The sequence below is a fragment of the Ailuropoda melanoleuca genome, chromosome 5, assembly GCF_002007445.2.
Source record: "Ailuropoda melanoleuca isolate Jingjing chromosome 5, ASM200744v2, whole genome shotgun sequence".
In the NCBI taxonomy this organism is placed as follows: Eukaryota; Metazoa; Chordata; class Mammalia; order Carnivora; family Ursidae; genus Ailuropoda; species Ailuropoda melanoleuca.
The window spans coordinates 60,568,412-60,596,261 of NC_048222.1; the positions used below are offsets into that span (position 1 = coordinate 60,568,412).

At 40.3% G+C, this 27,850-nt stretch overlaps 1 protein-coding gene, 1 long non-coding RNA gene and 1 pseudogene across 4 annotated transcripts in view; 1 reads left to right on the top strand and 2 right to left on the bottom strand.

Moving 5' to 3' along the window:
* The window catches only part of TRIM69 (tripartite motif containing 69), a 59,654-nt gene extending 48,059 nt beyond the window's left edge, over positions 1 to 11,595 (bottom strand). The window contains exons 1-2 of the mRNA XM_034661033.1: positions 9,261 to 11,595; positions 6,945 to 7,100 (exon numbers count right to left, since the gene is read on the bottom strand). Coding sequence (XP_034516924.1) covers positions 6,945 to 6,950 — 6 coding nt within the window. The 5' untranslated portion in view covers positions 6,951 to 7,100; positions 9,261 to 11,595. The remainder of the gene's footprint in view (positions 1 to 6,944; positions 7,101 to 9,260) is intronic.
* Positions 11,596 to 14,483: 2,888 nt separating this feature from the next.
* Positions 14,484 to 18,382, bottom strand: LOC105238424. 3 transcript variants are annotated; one of them, XR_857150.3, is made up of 3 exons: positions 18,148 to 18,382; positions 17,186 to 17,296; positions 14,484 to 15,739 (listed from the first exon to the last, which is right to left on the bottom strand). It is a non-coding gene; the product is annotated as an uncharacterized LOC105238424 (long non-coding RNA). The 3 variants fall into 3 exon arrangements; XR_002143061.2 differs by lacking the exon at positions 18,148 to 18,382 and adding an exon at positions 17,879 to 18,141; XR_002143063.2 differs by lacking the exon at positions 17,186 to 17,296 and having other exon boundaries at positions 18,148 to 18,379.
* Positions 18,383 to 19,713: 1,331 nt separating this feature from the next.
* LOC100466711 lies at positions 19,714 to 22,471 on the top strand (annotated as a pseudogene).
* The last annotated feature ends 5,379 nt before the right edge of the window (positions 22,472 to 27,850 follow it).

Consider the following 27,850-nt stretch of genomic DNA (forward strand, 5'->3'; position numbering starts at 1 on the left):
AAGGAGGGCACATATTGCATGGTGCACTGGGTGTTATACGCAACTAATGAAGCATCAAACTTTACATCGGAATCTGGGGATGTACTATATGGTGATTAACATAATATAATGAAAAAAAAAGAATACAAAAATTAGGACAAGCAAAAAAAAAAAAGCATATTTGTAACACTGAAAATAGTGACCTTTCTAGAAAGAACAGTGTGTTCAAACCAGAGGAGAATGGTGTGAGTTACTAGATGGAAAGATAAACAATAGTTCTTGCTTCTATATCTCTGGCTTTTGGAACAGAATAAAAGAGGCAAAGCCAAAAAAAAAAAAATTGAGCTACCCTGTGATTCAGCCATTGCACTACTGGGTATTTACCCCAAAGTTACAGACATAGTGAAGAGAAGAGCCATATGCAACCCAATGTTCATAGCAGCATTGTCCACAATAGCTAAATCATGGAAGGAGCCAAGATGCCCTTCAACAGATGACTGGATTAAGAAGGTGTGGTTGATATATACAATGGAATATTACTCAGCTATCAGAAAGAACGATTTCTCAACACTTGCTGCAACATGGACGGCACTGGAGGAGATAATGCTAAGTGAAATAAGTCAAGCAGAGAAAGACAATTATCATATGATTTCTCTCATCTATGGAACATAAGAACTAGGATGATCGGTAGGGGAAGAAAGGGATAAAGAAAAGGGGGGTAATCAGAAGGGGGAATGAAACATGAGAGACTATGGACTATGAGAAACAAACTGAAGACTTCAGAGGGGAGGGGGTGGGGGAATGGGATAGACTGGTGATGGGTAGTAAGGAGGGCACGTATTGCATGGTGCACTGGGTGGTTTTTTTTTAACATTTTATTTATTTATTTGACAGAGACAGCCAGCAAGAGAGGGAACACAAGCAGGGGGAGTGGGAGAGGAAGAAGCAGGCTCCCAGTGGTGGAGCCTGATGTGGGGCTCGATCCCAGAATGCTGGGATCACACCCTGAGCCAAAGGCAGACACTTAACGACTGCACCACCCAGGCGCCCCTGCACTGGTGTTATACGCAACTAATGAATCATGGAACTTTACATCAAAAACCAGGGAATTACTGTATGGTGACTAACATAATATAATTTTAAAAAAATACTATTATAAAAAAAAAAGATGATCTGGGCAAACTAGAACCTCTTTCAAATTTAACTTTGGAAAAAGAATCAGGAATTGACAGTTGAATCAAATCATGTAGATAGCTATGAGGTAGAATTTGGAACATGAAAAGACATGGCATGAAGAATTTTAAAGGAAACAGAATCTAGGAGCTTTATTTTAAATAGAAGTTAGAAGAAATACAGATGTAGGATGGAGTCAGTTAATTGGTAAAGACAAGAATTATAGAGAGAAACAAATGCGAAGAGTGGCTCTATTACATTAATCACAGCACTGTTTTAACTCTTGGATTCTGATGCCTAGCACAATTCCTTGTCATAGTAGGGGCTCAACAAATGAGTTGGAGGAATGGATGTTTATGCTCATGGTAAGTGGTTACCAAGATAACTTGTCTGAATCTCTGCTCTTGTAACAGACCCTCTACCTCAGCATACTATAAAAACTGTTTTCTGAAATCTTGCCATGGAGTTGCTAAATACTCATTTAATGACTTACTCTCAATCTTCATTCTCCTTGCTTATGAGTCTCTCTCCTTTGACTCTTGTGGTATGATACTGTTCTAGTTCTGTCTCTGACGACTCCTATGCCTTGGTTGGTTTCTCTTCCTCTTCTCATTTTCTTAAGTGTATCACCATGGTCTATCTTCAGCTCTCTTCTAGCTCTATACTTTTCTTCCCAAGTGAGCCATTCATTCCCAACTTTGTGTACAACCTCTATAGAGGTGACTCCCTAATCTGTATCTCTAAGCCCACATCTTTGATCTCATGACTGAGTCCTTGAAACTCAATAAGCCTGAAGCATAATTCATCTTTCTCCCTAAGTCGGTTCCTTCTTTTGACTTCCCTATTTCTATGTATTGCACCACCAATATCCCAGTTTTGAAATATGATTTATCTTTGGGTGTTCACTTCTTCCTTTCCCATCACCTAGTCAGTTACAAAGTCTAGTTAATAATAGTGGAAATAATAATTGCTAACCCTTCTCTGTCTCAAAAATCTTCTTTTGCTTTCCATAGCCTACCAAAATAAGTTGTGTGGGGTTTTTTTATTATTATTAAAAAGGCCCTAGATTTCAGAATTCTCTACATGTTACAAATTCCTATTTCTAGTTTTATCTCCCATGGTTCTGTTATACAGTGAAAATTTTTGATTTATCATCCTTTTATATGTCAATGATTCATTTAAGTTCCATTAACCAATAGATAACCCCCAAAAGTTTTTTTTTTTTTTAAGATTCTTCCATTTTTTGCACTAGGCTGAGTGGGCAATTCTATGGGAAAAAAAGAGAAAAAAATCTATTCTCCATCCTCTCAATATGTGCTTAGAAGACCAAACTGAGAAAAATATGCCTCTCAGGGAATATGCAAATACAAGAAAATATTGCATTTTAAGCCAATCAGTCTGTTGGGAATGCATCTAAAATTAGATGCATTCTGATTAAGATAAAACTTGGAGAACCTGGCCAATTGGCACTTTAAGAGAAAGGTTGCCTACCAAAGCCAGTTGTTAGTCCTAGTGAATGCAGTATCTTTTGGAAATGGATGCCATTTAGGAATTTTATTCAATATGTTTTTTAAAATACATTTAGGGGCGCCTGGGTGGCACAGCGGTTAAGCGTCTGCCTTCGGCTCAGGGTATGATCCCGGTGTTATGGGATCAAGCCCCACATCAGGCTCTTCCACTATGAGCCTGCTTCTTCCTCTCCCACTCCCCCTGCTTGTGTTCCCTCTCTCGCTGGCTGTCTCTATCTCTGTCGAATAAATAAATAAAATCTTTTAAAAAAATAGAATAAAATACATTTAAATTAGACTAGTGGTTTCCAGGGCTGGGGCAAGAGGGAAATGAGTGATTGCTAATAGGTATGGAATTTCTTTTTGTGGTGATGAAAATACTCTAGAATTAGATAATGGTGATGGTTGTAGAGCTTCGTGATTGTGAAAAACCACTGACTCATATACTTTGTATATGAAAAAATATATTTAATGTTATTGTTGACATTATATGATTTTTTGTTATTTGTTTGTTAATCCATCTTGCCAATTGAGGTTTTGCCAATTACTCTTTCAAGAATATAACCTCTTCTATAAAACAAGGTATTAGTTTAATCATATTAACTAATATTTACTGACTGTTTACTGTACAAAATGTTTTATGTACATTATTTCATTTAATCCTCATAACAGCCTTATGAGACAGGTATGATTCTGCCATTTTTAAGGAAATTGAAGCTTAGAGAGGCTAAATAACTTGGCCAGGTCACATGGTAATTAAGTGGTAGAGCCTGGATTTGAACTGATTATCTGACCCCAAAGCCCATTTTCCCAATCATTGAGTCAGCAGAGGGCCAATCAATGTTTTCTGCAATTGAATTTATTAAATGGATCAAGCTTGTGGGGCGCCTGGGTGGATCAGTTCGTTAAGCATCTACCTTCTGCTCAGGTCATGATTCCAGGGTTCTGGGATCGAGTCCCACATCAGGCTCCCTGCTCAGGGAGTCTCCTTCCCCTTCTTCCTTTTCCTCTGCCCCTCCTCCCCTTCCTGGTCTCTCTCTCTCAAATAAATAAATAAATCTTTAAAAAAAATAAATGGATCAAACTTGTGAGACAAAATTGCTTGAACAATTTCCCACTACTCTAGAGGGGAAAAATAGGAGATTCTGAAAATTGGAAAACAAAGGAGATTCTGAAATTTCTCTATCTGGAAATCTTAGGAAATCACACCCACTGCCAGCTCCAGGTCCTTAGGGAAAGTCAAACCTGAAGGCAGAAGGAGAGAAATTCAAGTCCAGGCTAGGAATTCATCCTTAGAAAGCACCTGGCTGGCAGCAATCACCTTCTAAGAAAACACATCCATCTCCTTCCACTCACCTTGTATATTCTCACAAAGCAGAAAAAAAGCAAGGAAGGAGTAGAGCAATGAAGTCATTGGAAACTTGAAGAAAAAATGCTTAATTTTTCCCAGGGTTTTTTTTTTCCTGAAAAGTTTTTGAAATCATGGTTAGTAAAATATTTAAAGGGATTTGTTGTTTTTTTAAAGGGCATTTGTTACTTTTCAAAAAGCTTTTATTTCTTCAAAGTAATTTTTAAAAACTCTGATGGGCAGATTTCTGAAGAATTAAACCTAAGAGCAGAGAAATACAATTCATCTATAGAAGACAAATTATGTGGTACATCTAGCTCAAACACAAGAGGAAGATACAGTCATGCTTCGCGTGCCCTGTCACTTTCACTCTTATAAGAAAGATTATGAACTTGTTCACTTAATCTGAGCTTCTCAGAGTTAAAAGGGATCATAAGTCATTTAATTCACTCCTTCCTGGCCACTGCCTGAACATTTCAAATAATGGAAAGCTCACTGTTACAGAAACAATTTTTTTTACCATTATGGAAAAGTGTCTACTTTTACTAACTTCACCTTATTTAATAACAGTGTACTAGGAATAGACAATAATAATAAGACATAGTAGTAATAGATAGTAGTGTCTATTTTTCCCTCTAGAAATTATAAACAAAATACGTATAACTCTGTTTCATCAACTAAGGACAGAGAAGAGTAAGAGCAAATCTAAAGGTTCCATAACTGAGGAAATGAAAACCTTATCTTAATGATTAATATATGTTTAATTAAACCTTACAAGAAGTGGAAACTGATGAAAATGATGATAAATCAGAACATAAGGACTCATCTGTCAAAATTTCTTGTTCATGAATTTTAGTGAGTATTTTTCAGCTTTCTTTTTGTAAATATACATTTTCTTTTGTCTATCAATAAAACACTTAGTTTGGACAAATATAACTTCCTTTGTTTTAGCTCTGAAGAGATCTTAAAGGAATTCAATTTAAAATGTTTAACTCCTCAACAAAACTAAAAACAACCTACTGAATGGGAAAAGATATTTGCAAATGACATGTCCGATAAAGGGTTAATATCCAAAATATAAGAACTTACACAACTCCTATAGTTTTTATAACAAAAACAAATAATCCAATTAAAAATGGGCAGAAGACATGAACAGACATTTCTCCAAAGAAGATATACAGATGGCCAACAGACACATGAAAAGATGTTCAACATCATTAATCATCAGGGAAATGCAACCCAAAACCCCAGTGAGATACCACCTCATACCTGTCAGAATGGTTAAAATAAAAAACACAAGGAATAACAAGTGTTGGTGAGGATGTGGAGGAAAAGGAGCCCTTGTGCACTGTTGGTGGGAATGCAAACTGGTACAGCCACTGTGGAAAACAGTATAGAGGTTCCTCAAAAAATTAGACATAGAACTACCATATGAGCCAGTTATTCTACTACTGGGCACTTACCCAAAGAATTCAAAAACACTAATTTGAAGGGATACATGCACACCTGTGTTTATTGCAGCATTATTTACAATAGCCAAATTATGGAAGCAACCCAAGCATCCATCGATAGATGAATGGATAAAGAAGGGTGGTACATGTACACAATGGAATATTGCTTAGCCATAAAAAAGAATGAAATCTTGCCATTTGCAGCAACATGGATGGCTCTAGAGGATATAATGCTAAGCAAAATTAGCTAGTCAGAGAAAGAAAAGTACCATATGATTTCACCCATATGTGGAATTTAAGAAACAAAACAAATGAACAGAGAAAAGACACAACCAAAAAACAGACTCTTAACTATAGAGAACAAATTGGTGGTTACTGCAGAGGTGGTGGGTGAGGGCATCGGTGCAACAGGCAAAGGAGATTGAGAATACACTTACTGTAATAAGCACTGAGTAATGTTTAGAATTGTCATGTCACTATATTGTACACCTGAAACTAATAAAACACTGTATGTTAATTATACTGGAATTAAAAAATTTTTTAAATTATGTCTTGGTGAATGCTAATTCCATTTATAACTTTTCAGAATTCTAACAGGCATAAATAACCCCAGACTTCACTGTAGTAAAAAAAAAAAGTGATTAGTTCTTCAGTCAATTTTGTAAGATGCAGCTAATGATAAAAATAACTCGCTGGAAGACAAAAAATAATGTTTAATTCCTGTGAGTATCAGTTCTATTGTAAATATAAAATATCAAATGTGATAGTATAACTGGCAAACCAAGTTATATATAATAAATTTTTTCAACCTAAAATAAAGTGATTAGGATGGGTGAAATAGGTGATGGGGAATTAAGGGTACACTTACCTTGATGAGCACTGAGTAATATATAGAATTGTTGAATCACTATATTATACGCCTGAAACTAATATAACACAGTATGTTAACTATAATAGACTTAAAATTCAAAAAGGATGAAACAGATCCATGCATACTGAAATAAGACAATCTTTAAAATATAAGAAATAAGGTGATTAGTTAATAAATTTTTGTATAGCATTTAGTTTAATTTTTCTCAAAAGTTTATGGTGGGCATCACTACTTACCTACCAATCTGTCTTATCAAGTTCTCAGTTATTCCAGGGACACCTGGGAGACTCAGTCAGTTAAGCAGCCAGCTCTTGATTTCCACTGAGGTCATGATCTTGGGGTCGTGGGACTGAGCCTCACGTCTGCCTCTGTTCTCTCTCCCTCTCCCTCTGTCCCTTCCTGTCACCCCCTCTCTAAAATAAATAAATAAATCTCTAAAATAAATAAATTCTCAGTTATTCCAATACCCAAAGAGAGTATAGCAGCTATAAGCTGTCACAAATTAAATATTTCCCTGAATTTCCTTTCATGCTCTAAAATCCATACCCCCTCCTTTGCTCCAGTTTTCCACCCTATGCCTAGAAAGTGAGCTGAGTTAGAGAAGTGTCACTCACCTCCATGAAGCTCTGTCATCAGGCCACCAGGGGGCAGATGCAGGCACTTGGATCAGAGCACAACAAGCCCAGGGTGGCTGCACACCAGGTGTCCCGGACCTGGTGGTTTGCTAAGAATGGGCTCAGAGCATGACAGACGGAAGAAAAGCTCAGGAGCTGGGGAAATACAGCAAGGCCAGAGTGAGGTCTGCCAGATTCCGTGGCAGTTTGTCAGTTGCTTTGATCACCATTAGCTTAAGAGAAAGAGAAGCCCTGATTGGAATGGCCTACCCACCCACCCTTTTTTTTTGTGGGGGAGAGGGAAGGCAACTCATTTAGATTTAAGGTGGCAGTCTAATTTTGAGATTGACATATCCCCAATTCTGAATTGGGCTTCTCTATAAAAGAGGAAATAAACATCATCTGCTTGTAAGCCTAATGCAGGAGAAATAACCACATCATCTCTGCTTGTGATCCCAGCACTGAGATACCACCTAAGTGGCTTTAATAGAGAGCTGTTCCAATCTGAGAGCTCACATTCCATTGAAACAGCCCCGACTCTATTTCTGAGACAGTAACAAATGCCTGGAAAACACTAGCCCTAAGGAAGCAAGATGAGAAAAGCTTCATTTTTACTTGAGCAGTTTTAATTCACAGAGATATGTACCGAGACTGTGCTTCTGAGTGACCAACTTATAAAGAGCCATCATGGAGGCAGATTTTCTTACAGTAATTCTTCTAACTCAATAGATTCTATTGAATGTCTATCTCCTACTGAATGCCTCACTGTCCAGTCTTAATGCCCACAGCTATTCCTCTGGTGTTTGGGATTGCCCAAAAACGCCAGGGTCTGTGGCTTTGCAAACGTTGTCCTTTCTGCTGGAGATCCTCTCTCTCCCAACCCCAATCATTATCTCTTTAGTAAACTCTTCCATAACCAGCCTTACCAAGTTTTAATCCCCCCCCCAATCCATTGTAGAAAATATTTTGCTGGCTCTGTACTAGAGTTTCTCACCTTCAGCCCTGTTGACATTTTGAGCTGGCTAAGTTTTTGTTGTAGGGGCTGTCCTGTGAATTTTAGGATGTTTAGCAGCATCTCTGGCCTCTGCTCACCAGATGCCAGGAGCACCTCCCTAGTTATGACAGTCAAATTGTCTCCAGATATTGCCAAATGTCTGCTAGGTGTATGGGGGTGGGACTCACTCCCAGTTGAGAATTAGTGCTTTACACATTTCTATAGCACCCTAGATCTTTGTGCATACCTGTACATAATTATTTTGTTTGATTTCATGTCTGCCCCTTCACTAAATTATGGACAATTGCTGGGTAGTACTGTGTCTTGCTCACCTTGACAGTACATGGCATTCGTTGGATAAAACTCCTTATCAAATAAATGGCTAAGAAATTCAGCTAGGAACTAGTTCCTAAGTAAAAAAAAATAATAATAATTTTGTTTCAACATTTTTGTTGTTCGCTGAAATTTTTTTTAAAAATTTTATTTATTTGAGAGAGAGCATGAGAGGGAGAGAGGGGCAGAAGGAGAAAGAGAGGCAGGCTCCCCGCTGAGCAAGGAGCCTGATGCAGGGCTTGATCCCAGGACCCTGAGATCATGACCTAAACTGAAGATAGATGCTTAACCGACTGAGCCACCCAGGTGCCCCTTGGCTGGAATATTTAACATCATTCAGTAAAGATGATCCTTGAGCCTCTAGCCCTGGGGCAAGAATATTGGCCTAGAAGACAGAAGCCTTCTCTCCCACTTGAAGAACCCAGAGCACTGAATAATGTTGGCTAAAATGTTTAACTCCTCTGGGAATCAGTTCCTCCTATAAGATGTGACTTCCTAAGACCCCCTTCTACCTCTAAAGGTTGTGATGCCAAAATCTATATGGCATGAGATGCCAAATTTCACAAAGGGGCACTTTCACTATTTAAAAACAAAGTTGGGGGGTGTCTGGGTGGCTCAGTTGGTTGAACATCTGCCTTCAGCTCAGGTCATGATCCCAGGGTCCTGGGATCGAGCCCCACATCAGGCTCCCTGCTTAGTGGGGAGCGTGCTTCTCCCTCTCCCTCTTCTCCAACCCTGTTCCTGTTCCCGCTCCCACTCATGCTCTCTCTCGCTATCTTTCTCAAATAAACAAATAGAATCTTAAAAAAAAAAAAAAGCCAAAGTTAGGGGTAGGCAGTGGACAGTGATATCTAAGAAGCTACAGATACCAGGTTTTACCATGTAATTTGTAGGGGGGTGGGGACAAAAACAAAGTCATAAATCAAAGTTACTTTTCTTTTTCCAAGCCTTATTCTTATCATATACAAAATATAGATGGTAATGCTTACCTCATAGGATTGTGGTGAGAATTAAAAGAGATGATGTGTATAAAGGGCTTAGCATCACTTGGTACATGGTGACCACCCAGTAGAGGGTAAGAGCTACTGTCATTGTGCTGACATTGGTATAGCAGATTATTGACGAATCTTCTCCCTCAAATTAACTTTCTGTCTTGAAATATAACAAGAGTTATAAGTAGGTATTAATCTTCAAGAACTCCAGCAGAGCTGAATATAAATTAAAAGTTCAATTTTCCATCTTCTAGGCTCCAAGGAAGTTACTGAGAAGTCCAAGTTATTTCCTCTTTTATGCTTCAGCAAGGACCTGGAAGATATTTCTATCATAGCTTTTATCACACTGCATTATTTCTTTCATTGTATTACAATTGTTTTTCACATCTCTTCTCCACTAGCTGTGAGCTTCTTGGAGAAAAGGACTGTCTTATACCTCTTTTTAACTACACAGACCTACCACACTATGAAAATTTAATAAATACCAGATAAATGAACAGATGAATTAGCCATGAATTAATGAATAGCCCATGCCTAGCAATGCACTGCACCTTTTCTCTTCTGGTTGGAGAAAAGAACAACTGTTGCCTCTGTGGCTTGGGCTTGTTGAGAGAAAAGGCAGGGACAAGTTATTTCTCTAAAGGCTCTTATCTCAGCAGGGAAGCCAAGTGGTATGAGTAATTACTGCCTCTATCATGTCACACCAGCCCGCAGCCCCTCTGCCCTCCCTTTAGAGAGTCGGTGATACTGGCAGAGCCACACCTGGGGCTATGCCTTCTATGTACTATTCCACAGGAAAAGGGAATATACCCTGTAGGATCTTTTTGCCTGCTGACAGCTAAGGAGGTCAGGGAAGGGTGCATATCAAATGCTACCCTGATTAATGTCTCCCATACAGTGGCAGTTACCACGTTAGAGCAGTCTGCAAATAATCCCTGGATAGTGAAGCAGAAAAAGATTGTCTCAAAGTCAGAAACCCACCTGCATAATACCATGAAACTGAACTATGAAACTGGAGACAGAAGAAGAGAACTTCATGTTTTACTTCTAAAATACTGTGTATTAACAAATGTCTAAAGCTGTTTGTAAATAAGTCTGTTAGAATAGCCTGCTGTCCCTAACCATGAATACCCAGTAGGGTCCAACCTTGCCTACTAGCCTCAGATCCCAACCCAGCCAGGGAGTACTGGGTAGGGCACTAGGATAGCAGGGCCTACAGACAAAGGCCTGTGCCTCCCTGAGACCTTTGGTGGTTCTAAGTATCCATGAGGCTGTCAGGAAAGCCCAAGGAGGCCAGTAGGTAAGAAATACTTGGAGTTCACGTGCGTTTGTGCAGGTGCCGGCTGCCGCTGCTCCCTCCTCTTGCTGCAGGGAAGCTACCATTTTACAGACAGACATGGAGCTAATGATGTCATTGAAACCTATTTTACTCTATTAACACTCCCTGAGACAGTCATCCAAGTACACAGATTTTAGTATCAAATCAGTGGGACCTAATTGTTGTAGCTAAAGAAAGACCTAAAAGTTTAATCCTTTGTAACAATTTTAGGTTCTTAGAAAGTAATTAATTTTTCCTGGAAGGTGTACTTAATATTTACAGTAGGGATGAATTCAGTGTGGACCAGACAATAGAAAAGACCAGTCCTTGATGAAACTTGGGTCGGACTTCTCTACTCTGTCTCTCTTAACCCCTTTCTTGAATAGTTCAGTTTCAATCTGTGGGTGATGAAATCCATATATATCACAGCTCAAGATATTTGGCTTTCATTCTCTTCTGTAACCTCAGCGAACATCAGGAAATGATAAATGTACGTTGCCAGATTATCTCCCTGTGGGGCTAACTTAGGTTAAAACTAGATCAGGCCTCAAGTGAATAAATTTGAATGTCCACCTCTCCTAATCCCATATCCACTCTCATCAAATGAGCTGCTTCTTTTCCAAAAAGATACCCAAAGCTAAATCCAGACTTCATAGCTGTCTCCTGGGAGTCCTATCATTGCCATCTTAGAACAAACACCATCTCCTAGGAGCTGCCACAGCTCAAAAGGCTTGCACAGCTCTGCTGGCTGTACTAAAATGAAACTGTTAGACATCCAAGGGCAGGAGAGTACCAGTGGACTACCAAAGTCCTCAGACCAAGGGTACTTCCTCCTTTTTCTTATACAATTCATAAATTTCATTCTATTTTGAGAGGAAAATCGATATCAGGATTTTCCCTTCTTAATTCCACCTCCATTTATTTTTTAAGATTTTATTTATTTAAGAGAGAAAACGAGAGAGCATGAGCAGAGGGAGAGGTGCAGAGGGGGAGGGGCAGAGGCAGAGAGGGGGCTTGATGTGGGGCTCCATGCCAGGGCTCTATCCCAGGACCCTGGGATCATGACCTGAACCAAAGGCAGACGCTTAACTGATTGAGCCACCCAGGCGCCCCACCTTCTCCATATTTTTTCCCAATTTTTGAACAGCGTCTTTGACCTTCATTGAGATCATGCTGAACCCTTAAGAATCTTTCTCTGGAGGCTCTCCTCCAGAGCCTTTACAGGCTCCTTAGCACCTGTAGAATAAACTCGAAACTCCATAACACAGCACACAATGCTCTATTCACGATGTGGCCTTAATCTTTTCTTTACTTCTCACTTCCTCCCACAGCCATGTACAATAGTCAGCCACATTATTCATGTCAATATGCTCTGTGGGAGCTCACTTCAACTTCTGCGTTTACAACTTGTTGGGTTCCTGTTCTTGCCTAAGTGCATACCTTGACTGCCTGGGACGTGTGAAGTGCCTAGTACTGTGCCTGGAATGTAGCTATTACTTCATAAATGGCAGGTGTCATTATTAATGACACTTTCTTGCTTCAATTCTCTTTTTTTTGCATTCAATTAATATTTATTAATAGTTATTGTACCCCTGACTGTCCACATAAAAGGCTTTTGTTTTGTTTTTGTTTCATTTTGTTTTAAAGTATCATTTTATTTTACTTTCATCAAGGTCTTATTTAAATTCAAGTTAGTTAACATATTAGTTTCAGGTGTAGAATTTAGTGATTCATCACTTATATACAACACCCAGTGCTTATCACTACAAGGGCCCTCCTTAACCCATCACCCATTAAGCCCATCCTCCTGCCCTCCCCTCCAGTAACACTCTATAGTTCTCTGTAGTTAAGAATCTGTTTCCTGGTTTGCCTCTTTTCCCCCCGTATGTTCATCTGTTTTGTCCCTTAAATTCCACATATGAGTGAAATCATATGGTATTTATCTTTCTCTCATTGATTTTTTTCTTGCTTCAATTCTTAAAACAGGTAATATTAGTTATGCTGCCACTAAAACATTTGATCCCTGCTTAGTGCTTATACTCCAAATCCCTATCAAATTTTCCTCCCTGATGAGCTGGGCTAGACAATGAAGTAATAAAATTCAGTGTTCCCAAGCATATGTATGGTGATAGTAATCGGAACAGTGGTTGCTTATGGGGGGAGTAGTTGACCAGGAGAGGGCATAAGGGCACTTTCTAGAATGATGGAATTGTTCTACATTTTGATTGGGGTGTTGGTCATTATGACTATATATATTTGCCCAAACGCATCCAATTATACACTTAAAATCGGTTCATTTTCCTGTCTACAAAATTTATCTTGGTTTTTTGAAAAAGTCAGAATCCCCTCTATTTTCTTTTCCTCTAAAGCAGAGTCAAAAACTCAAATGTCTACGTGAGCTTTGCAAGTCAGGGAAATGTGTAGTGGGCTAGGTAAAACACAATAGGGAGGGTTGAGGGCTGCTGACAAACTGGAGAGAGTCTGCTCTTTATCCTGATCACATAGACAATATGTGTAAAAGCAGAATCTGTATTTAATAGGCACCTCAGATGTTTGAATCATTAACCAGTTTTCTGATACACTGTGCTATGTCACAGAGCAATTAATAGTCTCCAAAGTGGGATGCATAAGATGATCTACTGAAATGTAGGAAGATAACATTTAGAAGTTGTTTCAATCTTTTTTTTTTCATTTTCCTGTTCTTTCTCTTCCTTTTTCATTTTAGAATATAAAAAGGAACCCACAGAAGGAAGTTTACCACATTTATCTTTTTTTTAAGATTTTCTTTTCTTTTTTTTTTTTTTAAGATTTTATTTATTTAACAGAGAGAGACAGCCAGTGAGAGAGGGAACACAAGCAGGGGGAGTGGAAGAGGAAGAAGCAGGCTCCCAGTGGAGAAGCCTGATGTGGGGCTCGATCCCAGAACGCCAGGATCACGCCCTGAGCCGAAGGCAGACACTTAATGACTGCACCATCCAGGCGCCCCTTTTTAAGATTTTCTTTATTTAAGACACAGAGAGAGAGAGCACATGAGCAGGGGGGAGGGGCAGAAGCAGGCTCCGGGCTGCACAGGGAGCCCAGTCCAGGGCTCCATCCCAGGTCTCTGGGATCATGAACTGAGCCTAAGGCAGCCACTCAAGTTACTGAGCCACCAAGGCGCCTCCTACCACATTTATCTTGCATATCCTGTGCCAAGTCAAGCAACTGAAGCCTGGAGTGTGGGGACATTTCAGAGAAGGCAGTGTGTAGACAGATATGACACAGGGATGGGCACAGTTCCACTGGCACAACTGAGCCTCCATGTCGGAGAGCATTGCTGCTATAGCCACAGAAAGTAAGGCACAAACTTTACTGCCCATTTCATTCTGAGGGAAAAGGAGAGAGGACTGTAGAAATCACATCCTCTCTAATTTTAAAATGCAGGCTGAATTGTGAGTGCTATATGATCCTCTGCAAAAGAAGAAAGAGGTGGAGCATGGGTGGTGAGGAGGTCTTCTCAAAGCCTGTGACGTTGGAGCATCTGGGATGGTGATGCTTCACAGAGAAGCATGCCAGCTTGTTGATTAGCTGACCGCTGTGGTGGAGGCAGGCACACCTGTAAAACCAGGGTGATGGCATCTCCTCTCTGGCCCGGCAGGTCGGAGAGCACAGAACCACAACTCTAGATTCCCAAGTGCCTAGGCAACTCCTCAGACTAGCCTCAAAGGCCAGTAGGAGTCCCAGGGGACATGGTGCCTGCCCATATACCCAACTGAACCCTGCTGGTTGGAGATGTGGTCAGAAAGGACTGACTTCCTTCCACTCCAGTGGAATCAGGAAATCCACAGAAACCCAGAGACAGCGCCCTGTCTGGTCCCTTAATTAAAGTAAAGATTCCATTGCTCTAAATAAGACCTTGTATATGTTGCTTAAACAAAAACAATGTTTATTTATCTCTCAAGTAAAAGTCCAAATTTGTATGGTGGTTCTGACTTGCAAAGTTGTCAGTCTCCCAGGGTTCCTTCCATCCACTTGCTCCACTATCTCTAGGATGTTGCCCTTGTTTACATGATCCAAAATGCCCCTGTGTGATCAATTAAAAATTGATTACTATGAGGGAAAAAGGAAGAATTGCTTTGAGGACAACCAAAGTCCAGCCCTGAAGCATGAAACTAAAGGAATCAAAAAGCAGTCTCATAGTGTGTGAGAAATGAAAGAGTTTGTTATATACTCCAGCGAACAATTTTTAAAACAGCCTTTTTGAGTACAGTGTGTTAGGTGCCAACAGCCCATGTTTCTTCACAAGGACATGTTTCCATGCCAAGCGTTCTGTCTGTCCTGAATGACACAGCACACCTCATATATAAATGTGGTGGTACTGATGGCAGTTGAGTTTTTTCAAACAAACTGGGCAATTTTTATTATATTTAAGGGAAGGGCAGAGGCACCGACTACAGAAGATGTGGCCACATTCTGTAGAGTAAATGTGTCGCCTGCTCAGTTCAATCTCAGAGTACCCATCCATACAAATTCGACACTGGATAACCAGGTAGTGTGCAACTTAGAGCTTCTTCTTCCAGGGCATTATGGCAGGTACTGTTGGTCACATACACATCTCTGTTTCTCATCAACTCCTCCCTATCCCTGCTCACTACAGAGCTGCCAATTTGGCCTTGGAGTGACCTTGTATTTCCCTCTGGCCACCTCCTTTCTTCAGTAATCACAACAGAGTCATGGCTAGTTAGGTCAATCACTGTAGGTTCTAGGGATTCACAGGTGAGGTCAACTATTTCATCACTTTCCCTGAGATCTATCAGTTCCGCTTCTAAGACCATCTCGGGAGTTGGGCCTCTTTCCCCAGCTGTATGGAATTCTTGGGTTTGTCTGGAATTCACCATGCTACCATAGCACATTCTTGTATTCATTAATGCTTGTTGGATCCAGTCTTCAGAGAAGTGATCTGTGCCAAAGTTTACAGTGAAAGCTCAAGTCCCCAGTGTCTCACAGCTGTTGGTCAGTTACTCTCTGACTTACATAAGAATTTAGAGGCCAGAGTTTCTGGCATATTTGAACTCTGATTCTGGTTCTTCTTGTCTCCACCTCCACAACCACTGTGTTCCCACGTGGGTGAGTGGGTATAGGTTTGTGACTTTTAAGACAACTCAATCTGAATTTTTAACTGAAAAAAAAAAGAGAGAGAAATTAAGTTCTGGTAATATCTAAAGTAAGATTGGTAAGTAGTGTAAAATGGATAAATATCCAGAGAAAAAAACGTGTACTCAAAATATTTTGATAATTATGCATTTAAACAAAGTTTGAACTTTTGTTTTTCTGCATTCCCTGTCCTGGTGGCAGTGGGAAGGAGAAGCCCAAATGGCACTTACATGAAGAAAAGCACAAAATCACTGCATGCCGGAGCACCTAAGTGGTGCAGTTGATTGAGTATTTCAGCTCAGGTCGTGGTCTCGGGTCATGGGTTTGAGCCCTGCACTCAGTGTGGAATCTGCTTGGGACTCTCTCTCTCCCTCTCCCTCTGCCCTCCCTACCATTCATTCTCTCTCTCTCAAATAATAGGTGAATAAATCTTTTTAAAAAATCATTGCATACCAAGAAAGTGTCACTACTTCATCCAAGATCCAGTGTGAGGATCTCAAGGAAACACTTTTTTTTTCTTTTAGAGAGAGAAGGGGGAGGAGGAGCAGAGGGAGAAGTTGAGAGAGAATCTTAAGCAGACTCCACACCCAGCGCAGAACCTGGCTGGGGGCTCGATCTCAAAACCCTGAGATCATGACCTGAGCCAAAATCAGGAGTCAGACACTTAACTGACTAAGCCACCCGGGCACTCTGGAAACACTTATTTTTTACAAAGTAAAAATGAAGAGACCAAAAAGTTCTTTGCACATTTGGGTTTCTAATAACAAATAAGAAATGAACCATTTAGTCCATGCAGAGGTTCATCTTGCTCAGCGTTCCCTTTCTAACAGAGATATCAAAAGGAATTTTCTTGAAGGGTTTTATCCCAGATTCCGTTTTAGAAAAGAGAGGATGGAGTTCAAGCATTTGCCATAGAGAGATTTGGTTTGGGTCTAGGCTCTATGACTTTGGGCATATGAGGTAGACAGTTCAAGTTCTCAAAACTACAGCATGTAAATCCTTTCTAAAAATTATTTTGCAATTTAAAAAATAGTGCATCTTCAGTCATCATTAGGGAAATGCAAATTAAAGCCATAATGAGATACCATTTCACATCCACTGGGATGACTATAAAAAAATAGATAATTCCAAGTGTTGGTGAGGAGGTAGAAAAATTGGGATTCTCATATAGTGCTGGTGGGGAATGTGAAATGGTGCAGCAGCTTTGGGAAACTGTCAGTTCCTCAAAAGGTTAAACATAGAGTTGCCATATGACCCAGCAACTCCACTCCTAGGTATATACCCAAGAGAATTGAAAACTTCTGTCCAATCTGAAAACTTGTACATGAATGTTGGTAACAATATTATTCTTAATAGCCAAAAAGTGGAAACAAACCCAAATGCCCCTTAATTAATGAATGGGTAAACAAAATGTGGTATATCAATACAATAGAGTATTAATCAGCAGTAAAAAAGAATAAAGTACAGGTACTTGCTATAATATGGATGATCTTTGAAAACATCATATTAGGTAGTAGAAGCCAATCACAGAAGACCAAAGTTGTATGATTCCATTAATATGAAATGTCAAGAACAGGCAAATCTGTAGGGACAGAAAGATGAGTGGTTCCTTAGGCCTGGGGTGTTGAGGAGAAACAGGAAATGACCGCTAATGAGTACAGGGTTTCTTTTCGGATAATGAAAATGTTCTAAAATTGAGGTGGCGTTTGCACAGATCTGTGAATATACTAAAACCCACTGAATTGTATTACTTTAAATAGATGAATTGCATGGTTTGTGAATTATATCTCAATAAAGCTTTTACCAAAACAAACGAGCTGCCATAGAAATGTTACACAGAACAATGTGACACAATCTGGATTCAGACGCAAGCCCTAGAACCTGGTGGGGAAGTATGGGGTCCTAAAGGAAAATGGAAAGGAGGGCACCCTGACGAAGGCACAACGCTCAGGGCTCCACCGGAAGCGCCAACCTACTTACCGAGGCAGTTCTCATAGACCCCACAGACACCTGCTTTTCGCCAGATCACCACCCTCAAGTATTTACCTTCTGTGACTGGCCTGCTCCTCCCCCTTCGCGCTGTGCGCAGGGAAACTGAACCTTCAGGTCGAGGCTGCGCTGCCCGGAAAAGCAGCGCGCACCACCACCGACCCCACCCACGTACCCCATCAACGACGTCGCTATTTTGTCCTGTCCAGCCCAGTGCTGCCCAGGGAACTATCCAGCGAGAATGCGCCGAAGGCGTGTATTCCAGCAGCGCGCCACTTCCCGGCCTCTCCGCTGCTTCCCTGGCGGATCTGGACAGAGCCTGAGCGAGCCCAACCCAGGTGCCTGACCACACTGGGCCCGGAAGAAGGACCGAGGAGCCGCAGGGCCAGGGAGAGCCTGCGGTTAGAGAGAAACGGAGGGGGCGGCATCGGAGGGAGAACTCACCGTGAACTCGCTCAGGCAGGCGGCGGCGCTCCGCGAAAAACAGCCAAGGTCACGAAGTAGGGGGTCTCAGCGCCAAGTTATCGACAGGACCGCGGAAAGCACTGGGGGTTTCCCTCCTTTTAACCCGCTATTTTTGTTTCTCAACTGCCCAATCAAAACCCGAGCCCGTGGTGGCTTGTCACCAGTCTCTGGGCGGAAAGCCATGTTCTAGGTTAGAAAAGGGGGACGTTTCCCGTCCTTAGTTTCGTCTATCTGCACGCTTCTGCTTTCTGAGAAAGAGCAGGCACCGGATTGTTGTTTCTTTCCCCCATCATTGTATCAGCAGCTCCCTACTCTCTAGAAAAATGGTTCTCATTCAATAGACGCAATATGCCTCTCTAAAAATTTTGGTAATTAACAGGGCTATTTTTAGTTGTTTCAATGATGTGGTCACTATAGGTATATAGGGGCTGAGGGCCAGGGGCCCCAGCTTCCCCCGCCCACCCCACCCCACCCCCACATAATCTCTCTCTCTCTCTAAATGTATGGAAACCTGTTTATAATCTGGTCTTCACAATCACATGTAAAAATGTGTTTTATTTTCAATTATTTTATTTCTTGACTATGTATTAACTATTTAGTATGCCAGGACTGTTACCCAACCAAAGTGGGCCCACTCCTTGATGAGTTATAGACATAGACTACACAAAATGGAGTTGCCTCAAGGTCAACTTTATTTGTACAGACAGGGAGATCATGGGGAATCATTTCCACAGCTGCATCTCCCTGAATAAGGGAAAACAGGCTCCTTTTATTAACGTTTGGGATAGTCACTAGGGGATTTTAACATTACAATGAGGTTGAGGTAACTGCCACAATTTCTGAATCATCTAGGCACCTTCTGAATCATCTGGGCAGGCATCTTCCTCAAATGTTGCTTTTTCTGTTCCAGCAGTTTGTTAGTTTCTAAAGGGTAAGATTGACAGTTAGAAGATTCTAGAAGTTTAGCTCCTACAAGGTAGGATGGACAAGCAGAAGCTTCAACTTGAGATTTTATGAGGTCAGGGGGTCAGGCCGGTGATAGGACCATAGTAGACACTGAATTTTCCAGGAATGCAATTATCAGACAACTAAAAGGAAGATGTGTTTTTGGTTTGTTTTTTGTATTTGGAATTTTACCTAGAGATATTCACTGTTTTAGAGAAGCACACCACAGCCAACAATACCATATCTGAATCTGAGCCATCAATATAGTGCAAGTCTCAGTCTTCAGTGTCATGGTTTACAGAGATCCTAGGCCAGTTGCAAACATCTGGCACTTCTTATATGACCCCGTGCAGCCAGGTTAGAGCATTCGCATACTAAATTGCTTAGCCTTCACAATTGAAGTAGTAAAGGGGTACCATGAAAGAGTTTTAAAAAAGGAGGTGTTGGGGGAGATGGGGTGGGGGGTTGGATCTGACTGGAGTTAAAACTTCTAATCTTCAGTGGAGTCCTGGGGCCTGTGCCCATCTCAGTCTATCAAGCCTGAGCATGAGTACTGACTCCCCACCCTAGAAATCTAGCAGAGAGGGCTCCCATATACAAATGACCTGCTTACTGTGCCATCACCAGTTAGTGGCAGAACCCTTCGTTTTACAGGTAAGAAAACTGAGGCCAGGAAAAATTAAGAGATGTGAAAGAGGATGAACTGTGACAGAGGCAGGACTAGAAATTCCTGAGAATGCAGTTTGTAAATTCTCTGAGCAAGATCATTCCCAGAAATCCTGAGCCTGCCAGAAGACAGCAGGCTTCCCTTTGGGGAACTGTCCAGAATGAGTGAGGATTTTACCTGAAGCCCTTCATGGAAATGAGTGGAGGCATGGTTTCTTTTTTTCACCAGTTGAGTGCCAAAAAGTTTTCCCTTTTATCTCTTTGCTGTGGTTTTAGGTAATTTTACTTGCTCTGGGTAGCTATGAAAATAACCCCTGCAAGTAAAAAAAGTTGCCTGGAGCTTTACATGTTACAGAGCTCTTATCCCCACCGTCTCTTTCTCAGAATAATGCTTGAAAAGTGCCTGGCATGGAGTAGGTGCTTCATATTAATTGAATAAATGATTGCTTGAATAAGTGAATAAACTTTATGATGGAGGAATAATTATCCCATTTTATGGATATGGTGACAGTCAAGCCAGTAATAATGATTTCTCCAATTTCTTTTGTGGAATTAGGATTCAAACTCAGGTCGGAGTTCAGTGGCATTCACACTTTAATGCTAGCCCCTAGAAATTTGGAACTTTTAACGGAAGTTAGGGACTGAATGTGTTGTGGGCTCTACAGAGGAAGTTAACAGGAAACTCTCAGTAGCACACTGATGCCCCACCCAGACTCTATGAGCCCATACCCAGCTTTTTCATATTTTTATGCTAACAACTAGCAACTGCACATTACCACCCCCTCCCCCGCCCTGCAGATTATCCTAAGGCACTGGAGTGAGCTGGAAGTACTTAGGAATTTTATGTTTCATCCCACAACACACTCTGTAGCTTATAGCCGAAGACAGGCTGATGTGAGGTACCAAAGCCCAGCTCCTTTGCTTCAAGGCAGAGCTAACTTTGAGGGGTATTCCTTTGTTTTAGAGCTCCCATGCCAGGCTGAGTGTGGGACTTCTGAAATCACCCCTTCACTTGGCTTCTTCCCATTCCCTCTCCTTCATCCCCCCCCCCACTCCCTTATTGATTTCTCCTGGAAGCCCTGTCTTTATAAGTCATACACATTCAAATTCTGGAGTCGGGGCCTGCTTCTGCAAGAGCTCAACCTAATGTGCTCCCTGACTCTTCAGACGATAATAATGGCATGCACACTTCCAGATAGTAAGGATGCCTAGAAAACCCCTTCAAATAGCACTTGGCATTGTGTGGCAGCAAGAGAGCTCTCTGTTTTTTCTAAATGAAAACAGTAAAAAGAGGAAGTAGCCTATGGGGGTGGGGAAGCCTCACATTTCTGCGGTCTTCAGTTAGACCTGTGTGCTATAGATAGAAATATCTGCTTCATTTCAGAGACTATTTAATCGTAGTAAGTGCTTGATACATGACTAAATTTTTTTTTAATTCTATTTACCAGGTTTTTTTTTTCCTAACTAAGGTTTACATTCTTTCTTACTTACTGCTCTCCAAAGTATCAGAATTGTTTTTAATGCATGAAGTTTCCAATCAAACTGCTCAGCTATCTAGGACCCAATGCTTTGATTGTTTTCTAAAAGCCTAGAGTCCAAGAAGACAATTTCCCCACCAAGCTGAGCAGGGCATGGGGAATCCCGGGGTGGTGTGCCAGCTCAGAGCTGTGTGTAACTGCTGTCAAGGTTTATCTGCTAAACTGCATCCTCGCTGTGTCCCAGAACAGGGGCATCAGCAAGAACGGGGACCTGCTGTGGCCCTTGTTCAGAAATGAATTCAAGTATTTCCAAAGAATGACCACATCCTCCTCGGTAGAAGGTAAACAGAATTTGGTGATTATGGGTAGGAAGATATGGTTCTCTATTCCCGAGAAGAATCGATCTTTAAAGGACGGAATTGATTGAGTGTCCAGTTAGAGACCTCAAGGAACCTCCACAAGAAGCTCATTTTCTTGCCAAAAGTCTGGGTGATGCCTTAAAAGTTTTTGAGCAACCAGAATTAGCAAACAAAGTGGACATGGTTTGGATAGTGGGAGGCAGTTCTGTTTATGAGGAAGCCCTGAAGAAGCCAGACCACCTTAGACTATTTGTGACAAGGATTGTGCAGGAATTTGAAAGTGACACTTTTTTCCCAGAAATTGATTTGGAGAAATAAAAACTTCTCCTGTGTGTTCTTTCTGATGTTCAGGAGGAGGAAGGCATTAAGTACAAATTTGGAGTATATGAGAAGCGCGATGAATGTGAAAGTGTACTCTGATTTATTTCAAGTTGTTCCCCCTCCCCTCCAAACAATTGTATATTAATATTAGAAAAAAAAAGAGTCTTATTGGCTTTAGGTCAATGGATAATTACTTCTAAGCAATGAGTATTTATTAATTAATTTTAATTAGGCTATAGTAAAGCTCAGTCTTATTTAGACCATATCAGATGCCATTTGTGAAACATTCTTGCTATAACAGTATGATGCCCATCAAGGACCAGCACCTGCCTAGGGTAGTGTATCTACCAAGAGCCAAAGTGAGAAAGTCCCCTGATAGCATGAGTTGATACCAGGTCATGTAGAGATAGGACTAGACAGATTTGTTCAAACGTCAGAAATGGACTATAAACAGAAAAGCTAGAACTCAAACATTAAAAGAAAATTAGATCAAAATAGGGATTATGAATTCTTTATGCATATCACACTTCTGAAAAAAAGTTCTGTTCTTTTGGACAGAGAATCGAATCAGTAAGTTGAGAACTCTGGTATATTCCATAGTGATAGTAAAGAGGTCAATAGGACACTACCTTTTTGAAGGTTAAAAGAGAAGATTGAGACCTCTAAAACTGTTTCTCATCTTCAGTGAGATTCCATGGGATGTCACAATGATAGAAGAAAAATAGGTTGTTCTTTACAAAAAGAGGAATCTAATAACAAGCATATGGCTAAAATTAGAAATTGAAAAGGCAATGAATTGAAAATAGATAATGCTAGAAACCAAAATTATGAAGTTGGAAACTAAACTAAATTTCACTGAATGAAAAAATGAGAATTAAAAAAAAAAACAAAACCTAGAATCCTAGAGATATAAAGCTAATTTTTGCCCCTAAAACTTTATTGGCCACATCACAGACAAAATATTTATTTTATTAAAGAAAGACCTTGAATTTTTCCTCAAGAGCTTAGGGTATAGGAAATAAAGTAAAAAGCAACAGCCCAAAGATATTGGGAGAGTGACTGTACACAAACACTAGAGAAGACAACATTTGCCAGTCCTGTATTGTCTGCATGTGTGCCATGTTTCACTGGGGAGAATGGAAAAGTGAGATAGAACAATTATTATTCAAAAATATTTTAAAACAAACATCATAATAATAACAATGACCATATCTTATGTTTTATTTCTTTTGACATTATCAAAATATAATTTGAAAAACTGGACATTAAACTAATACTTTTCCAAACCCATGTTCTTGGGAATGTGTACACTCAGTGCAATGCTGCCTGCCTGCTTGCTTTCTTTCTTTCTTTCTTTCTTTCTTTCTTTCTTTCTTTCTTTCTTTCTACATTCAAGTATAATTAACATACAGTGTTATATTAGTTTCAGCTGTACAATGATCCAACACTTCTATACATTATTCAGTGCTCATCACAATATGTGTACTCTTAATCCCCTTCACCTATTTTACTCATCTTCCCACCTACCTCCCCTCTGGTAACTACCAGTTTTTTTCTCTATGGTTAAGAGTCTGTTTGTTGTTGTTGTTGTTGTTGTTGTTGTTGTTGTTGTTGTTTTGGTTTGTCTCTTTTTTTCTTTGTTCACTTGTTTCTTAAATTCCACATATAAGTGACATCATATTTTTTTTCTCTGACTGCCTTATTTCACTTAGTTAGCATTATACCCTCTAGATCCATCCATGTTGTTCAAATGGCAAGATTTCATTCTGTTTTATGTCTAAGTAATATTTTATTATATATATATATAATATTTCATATCTTCTTTATCTATTCATCCATTATGAATACTTGGGCTGCTTCCATAATTTGGCTACTGTAAATAATGCTGCAGTAAACATAGGGGTGCATGTATCCCTCCAAATTAGTGTTTTTATATTCTTTGTAAATAGCCAGTAGTGGAATTATGGCATCATATGATAATTCTATTTTTAACTCCATACTGTTTTCCACAGGGGCTGCATCAGTTTGCATTCCCACCAACAGTGAACAAGTGTTGCTTTTTCTCCACGCCCTCTCCAACACCACTGTTTCTTATATTTTTGATTTTAGCCATTCTGTCAGGTGTAAGGTGGTATCTCATTGTGGTTTTTGATGTGCATTTCCCTGATGATGCGTGATGTTGAGCATCTTTTCATGTATCTGTTGGCCATCTGTATGACTTCTTTGGAGAAATGTCTGTTCATGTCTTCTGCCCATTTTCAGTTGGATTATTTGGTTTTTTGTGTGTTGAGTTTTATAGTTCTGTATATATTTTGGATCTAAATCTTTATCATATATGTGATTTGCAAATATCTTCTCCCATTCCGTAGGTTGTCTTTTAGTTTAGTTGGTGGTTTCCTTTCCTGTGCAGAAGCTTTTTATTTTGATGTAGTCCCAACAGTTTATTTTTGCTTTTGTTTCCCTTCCCTCAGGAGAGGTATCTAGAAAGATGTTATGGCTGATGTCAGAGAAATTACTGCCTGTGCTCTCTTCTAGGATTTTTATCGTTTCAGGTCTCACATTTAGCTCCATAATACATTTTGAGTTTATTTTTGTGTATGGTGTCAGAAAATGGTCTGGTTGCATTCTTTTCATGTAGCTGTCTAGTTTTCCCAACACCATTTGTTAAAGAGACTGTCTTTTTCCATTGCATATTCTTGCCTTCTTTGTCGTAGATTAATTGACCATATAATCATGGGTTTATTTCTGGGCTCTCTATTCAGTTCCATTGAATATGTTCCTATTTTTGCACCAGCGCCATACTATTTTGATTACTACAGCTTTGTAGTATATCTTGAAACCTAGGATTGTGATTTTGTTCTCCTTTTTCAAGGTTGCTTTGGCTATTCAGAGTCTTTTGTGGCTCCATGTAAATTTTAGGACTATTTGTTGTAGTTATAGCAACAGTACTGTTGGTATTTTGATGGGGGAATGCATTATATTTATAGATTGCTTTAGATAGTGTGGACATTGTAACAATATTTGTTTTCCCAATCCATGAGCATAGAATATCTTTCCATGTATTTGTGTCATCTTCAGTTTCAACAATGACCATTTAAAAAAAAAAATGAAACGGGGAGTGCCTGGGTGGCTCAGTCAGTTAAGCAACTGCCTTCAGCTCAGGTCATGATCCTGGGGTCCTCACTCAGATGGGAGCCTGCTTCTCCCTCTCCATCTGACTGCCACTCCCCCTGCCTGGGCTCTCCCTCTCTCTCTCTCTCTGTCAAATAAATAAATAAAATCTTTCAAATAATAAATTAATTAATTATTAATTAATTAAAACAGGAGTGCCTGGCTGGCTCAGTCCATGGAGCATGAAACTCTTGATCTCAGGGTTGTGGATTGGAGCTCCATGTGTGTATAGAGATTACTTAAAAGTAAAATCTTTTAAAATTTTAAAATAAAATGCAAATAAAAAATGAAAACCTCTCGAAAAGTTAACCATGCCAAATTGAACACTGATAAGTGATCATCCCTGGCTGATGAGAATAACAAGATTTTTTTTCCTTTCTGCTTATATAAACACCTTATTTTTTAAAATAATGAAATATACTCAAATAATAAAAGATGTACAAATTCAAATCATACAGAAGTATGTAAAATAATATATATTTTTAAAAGTCTACTCTAAAGGGGTACCTGAGTGGCACAGTCAGTTGAGTGATGGATTCTTGGTTTTGGCTAAGGTCGTGATCTCAGGGTTATGAGATGGAGCCCTGGGTTGGGCTCTGTGCTCAGCACAGACTCTGCCTAAGACTTTCTCTCCCTCTCCCTCTGCCCCTCTACCCCATGCTTATGTGCTTGTTCTCCCTCTCTCTCTCATAAATAAATACATCTTTAAAAAAAAAAAGTCTACTTTTGATTGTTCTGGACTTCTAGGGAAGATGGCTAAGTAGGAGGACCCTAAAAACTCACCCTGTCCCTTGGACACGAATATAGATAACACTCACATCAGTGTAAATAACTGAGAAAACGACCCGGAGACTGGCAAAACAAACACTACAACTAAACGTAGAGGAGAGGCCACATTGAAGAGCGTAGGAAGGGCAGAGAGAAGATAGGGAGCTAAAGGCGCTGGGTCTGGTTGCAGGAGGAAGGGAGCTGTGGGTGTGGTGAGGAATGAGAAACAGACTATCAGACTGGGGAGCCTGCACTAGAAAGAGGAATTCCCCCAAAACATTTGGCTTTCAAAACCAGAGGGGCTGGGCTGAATTTCATGAGTTCTGACAACTGCAGGACTTAAAGCCTGGAACCTTAAAAATCAGCAGTGTCATATCTAGGAGAGCTGGGAGAGAGATAGGAAACTGAGTCCCTGCCCTTAAAGAGACAGCACAACAGCCCATGGAAATTTGGCTAAAATTCGCTAAGAAGCAGCAATTGGAAAAACGCCTGGGGCATATGCGAGGGAGAATTATTCACTAATCTCAGAGTTCAAGGAAGGACTTCCCCAGGAACAAAGGAGCCTGCGGACGTCATTTCACTTCCCCACCCCCCAGCATAAACACAGAGCCACCTGCAGAAACCAGCACAGCACTGGCATTCACTACCCAACTGCTTACACCACACGTTGCCCCCTCCCAGTGCTGCAGGTCCCTTCCCCTAGAAGACTGGCGCAAACCTTGCCAACACTGCATATCTGGACCTCACACTTCGCGGAGCCTCAGTCCTGGCAGTGACGTGGCATTCACCTCCCATGGAGGATGTGCACACCTTGTTAAAACTGCCTGCCCTAGCTGGCCCCATCTTGGTGACAGCTGTGCATCCCCTGTGGAAAAGGACCAGCACACACAACCTGTGGGCTCCACAGCCCCTGCCTGCATGTGCTTTGTGGAGCAGGCCCCTCTGGCCCTGGTCTCTATGGCAGCTGCTTATCCCCTGTGGAAAAGAATTGGCACCACTTTGTTAAAAGTGCACACCCTGCCCACCACTTTCAAGAGCAAGAGACATAGTTGACTTTCCTACCAAACAGAAACAGACACAGAGAGTTAGACAAAATGAGACACAAATATGTCACAAATGAAAGAACAGGACAAAATTACAGCGAGGGACCTAAACGAAATGGAGATAAGTAATATGCCTGATAGAGAATTTATAATAATGATCATAAAGATACTCACTGGACTTGAGAAAAGAGTGGAGGACAACAGTGAGACCCTTAACGAAGAGATAAAGAACCAATCAGAAAGAACACAATAATTGAAAGTAAAAATACACTAGATGGAAAAAATAACAGGTTAGAAGAAGTAGAAGAACATACCAGCAATCTGGAGGACAGAGTAATGGAAAGTAATTAAGCTGAGCAGGTGAGAGAAAAAAGTTATGCAAAATTAGAATAGATTTGGGGAACTCAGTGACTCCATCAAGTGTAATAACATTCTCTTTATAGGGATCCCAGAAGAGAGAGAAAAGGGATCAGAAAATTTATTTGAAGAAATAATAGCTGAAACCCTCCCAAATTTGGGAAAGGAAGCAGAAATTCAGATCCAACAGGCACAGAGATCTCCTAACAAAATCAACCCAACGAGATCCACACAAGACACACAATAATTAAAATAGCAAAAAAGCAATGATAAAGAAGGAATTTTAAAAGCAAGAGAAAACACTTGATGTAAATACAAGGGAAAACCCAGAAGGCTATCAGCAAATTGTTCAACAAAAACTTTGCAGGCTCCAGAAGAGAGTGGCATAATATATTCAAAGTGCTGAAATGGAAAAATCCAAAAATCCTTGTCCATTGATAGATGCATGGATCAAGTGGATAAAGAAGAGTGGCATACACACACACACACACACACACACACGCACACACACATACACAGTGGAATATTTTTTGGCCATAAAAAAAGAATGAAATCTTGCCTTTTGTAACAACAT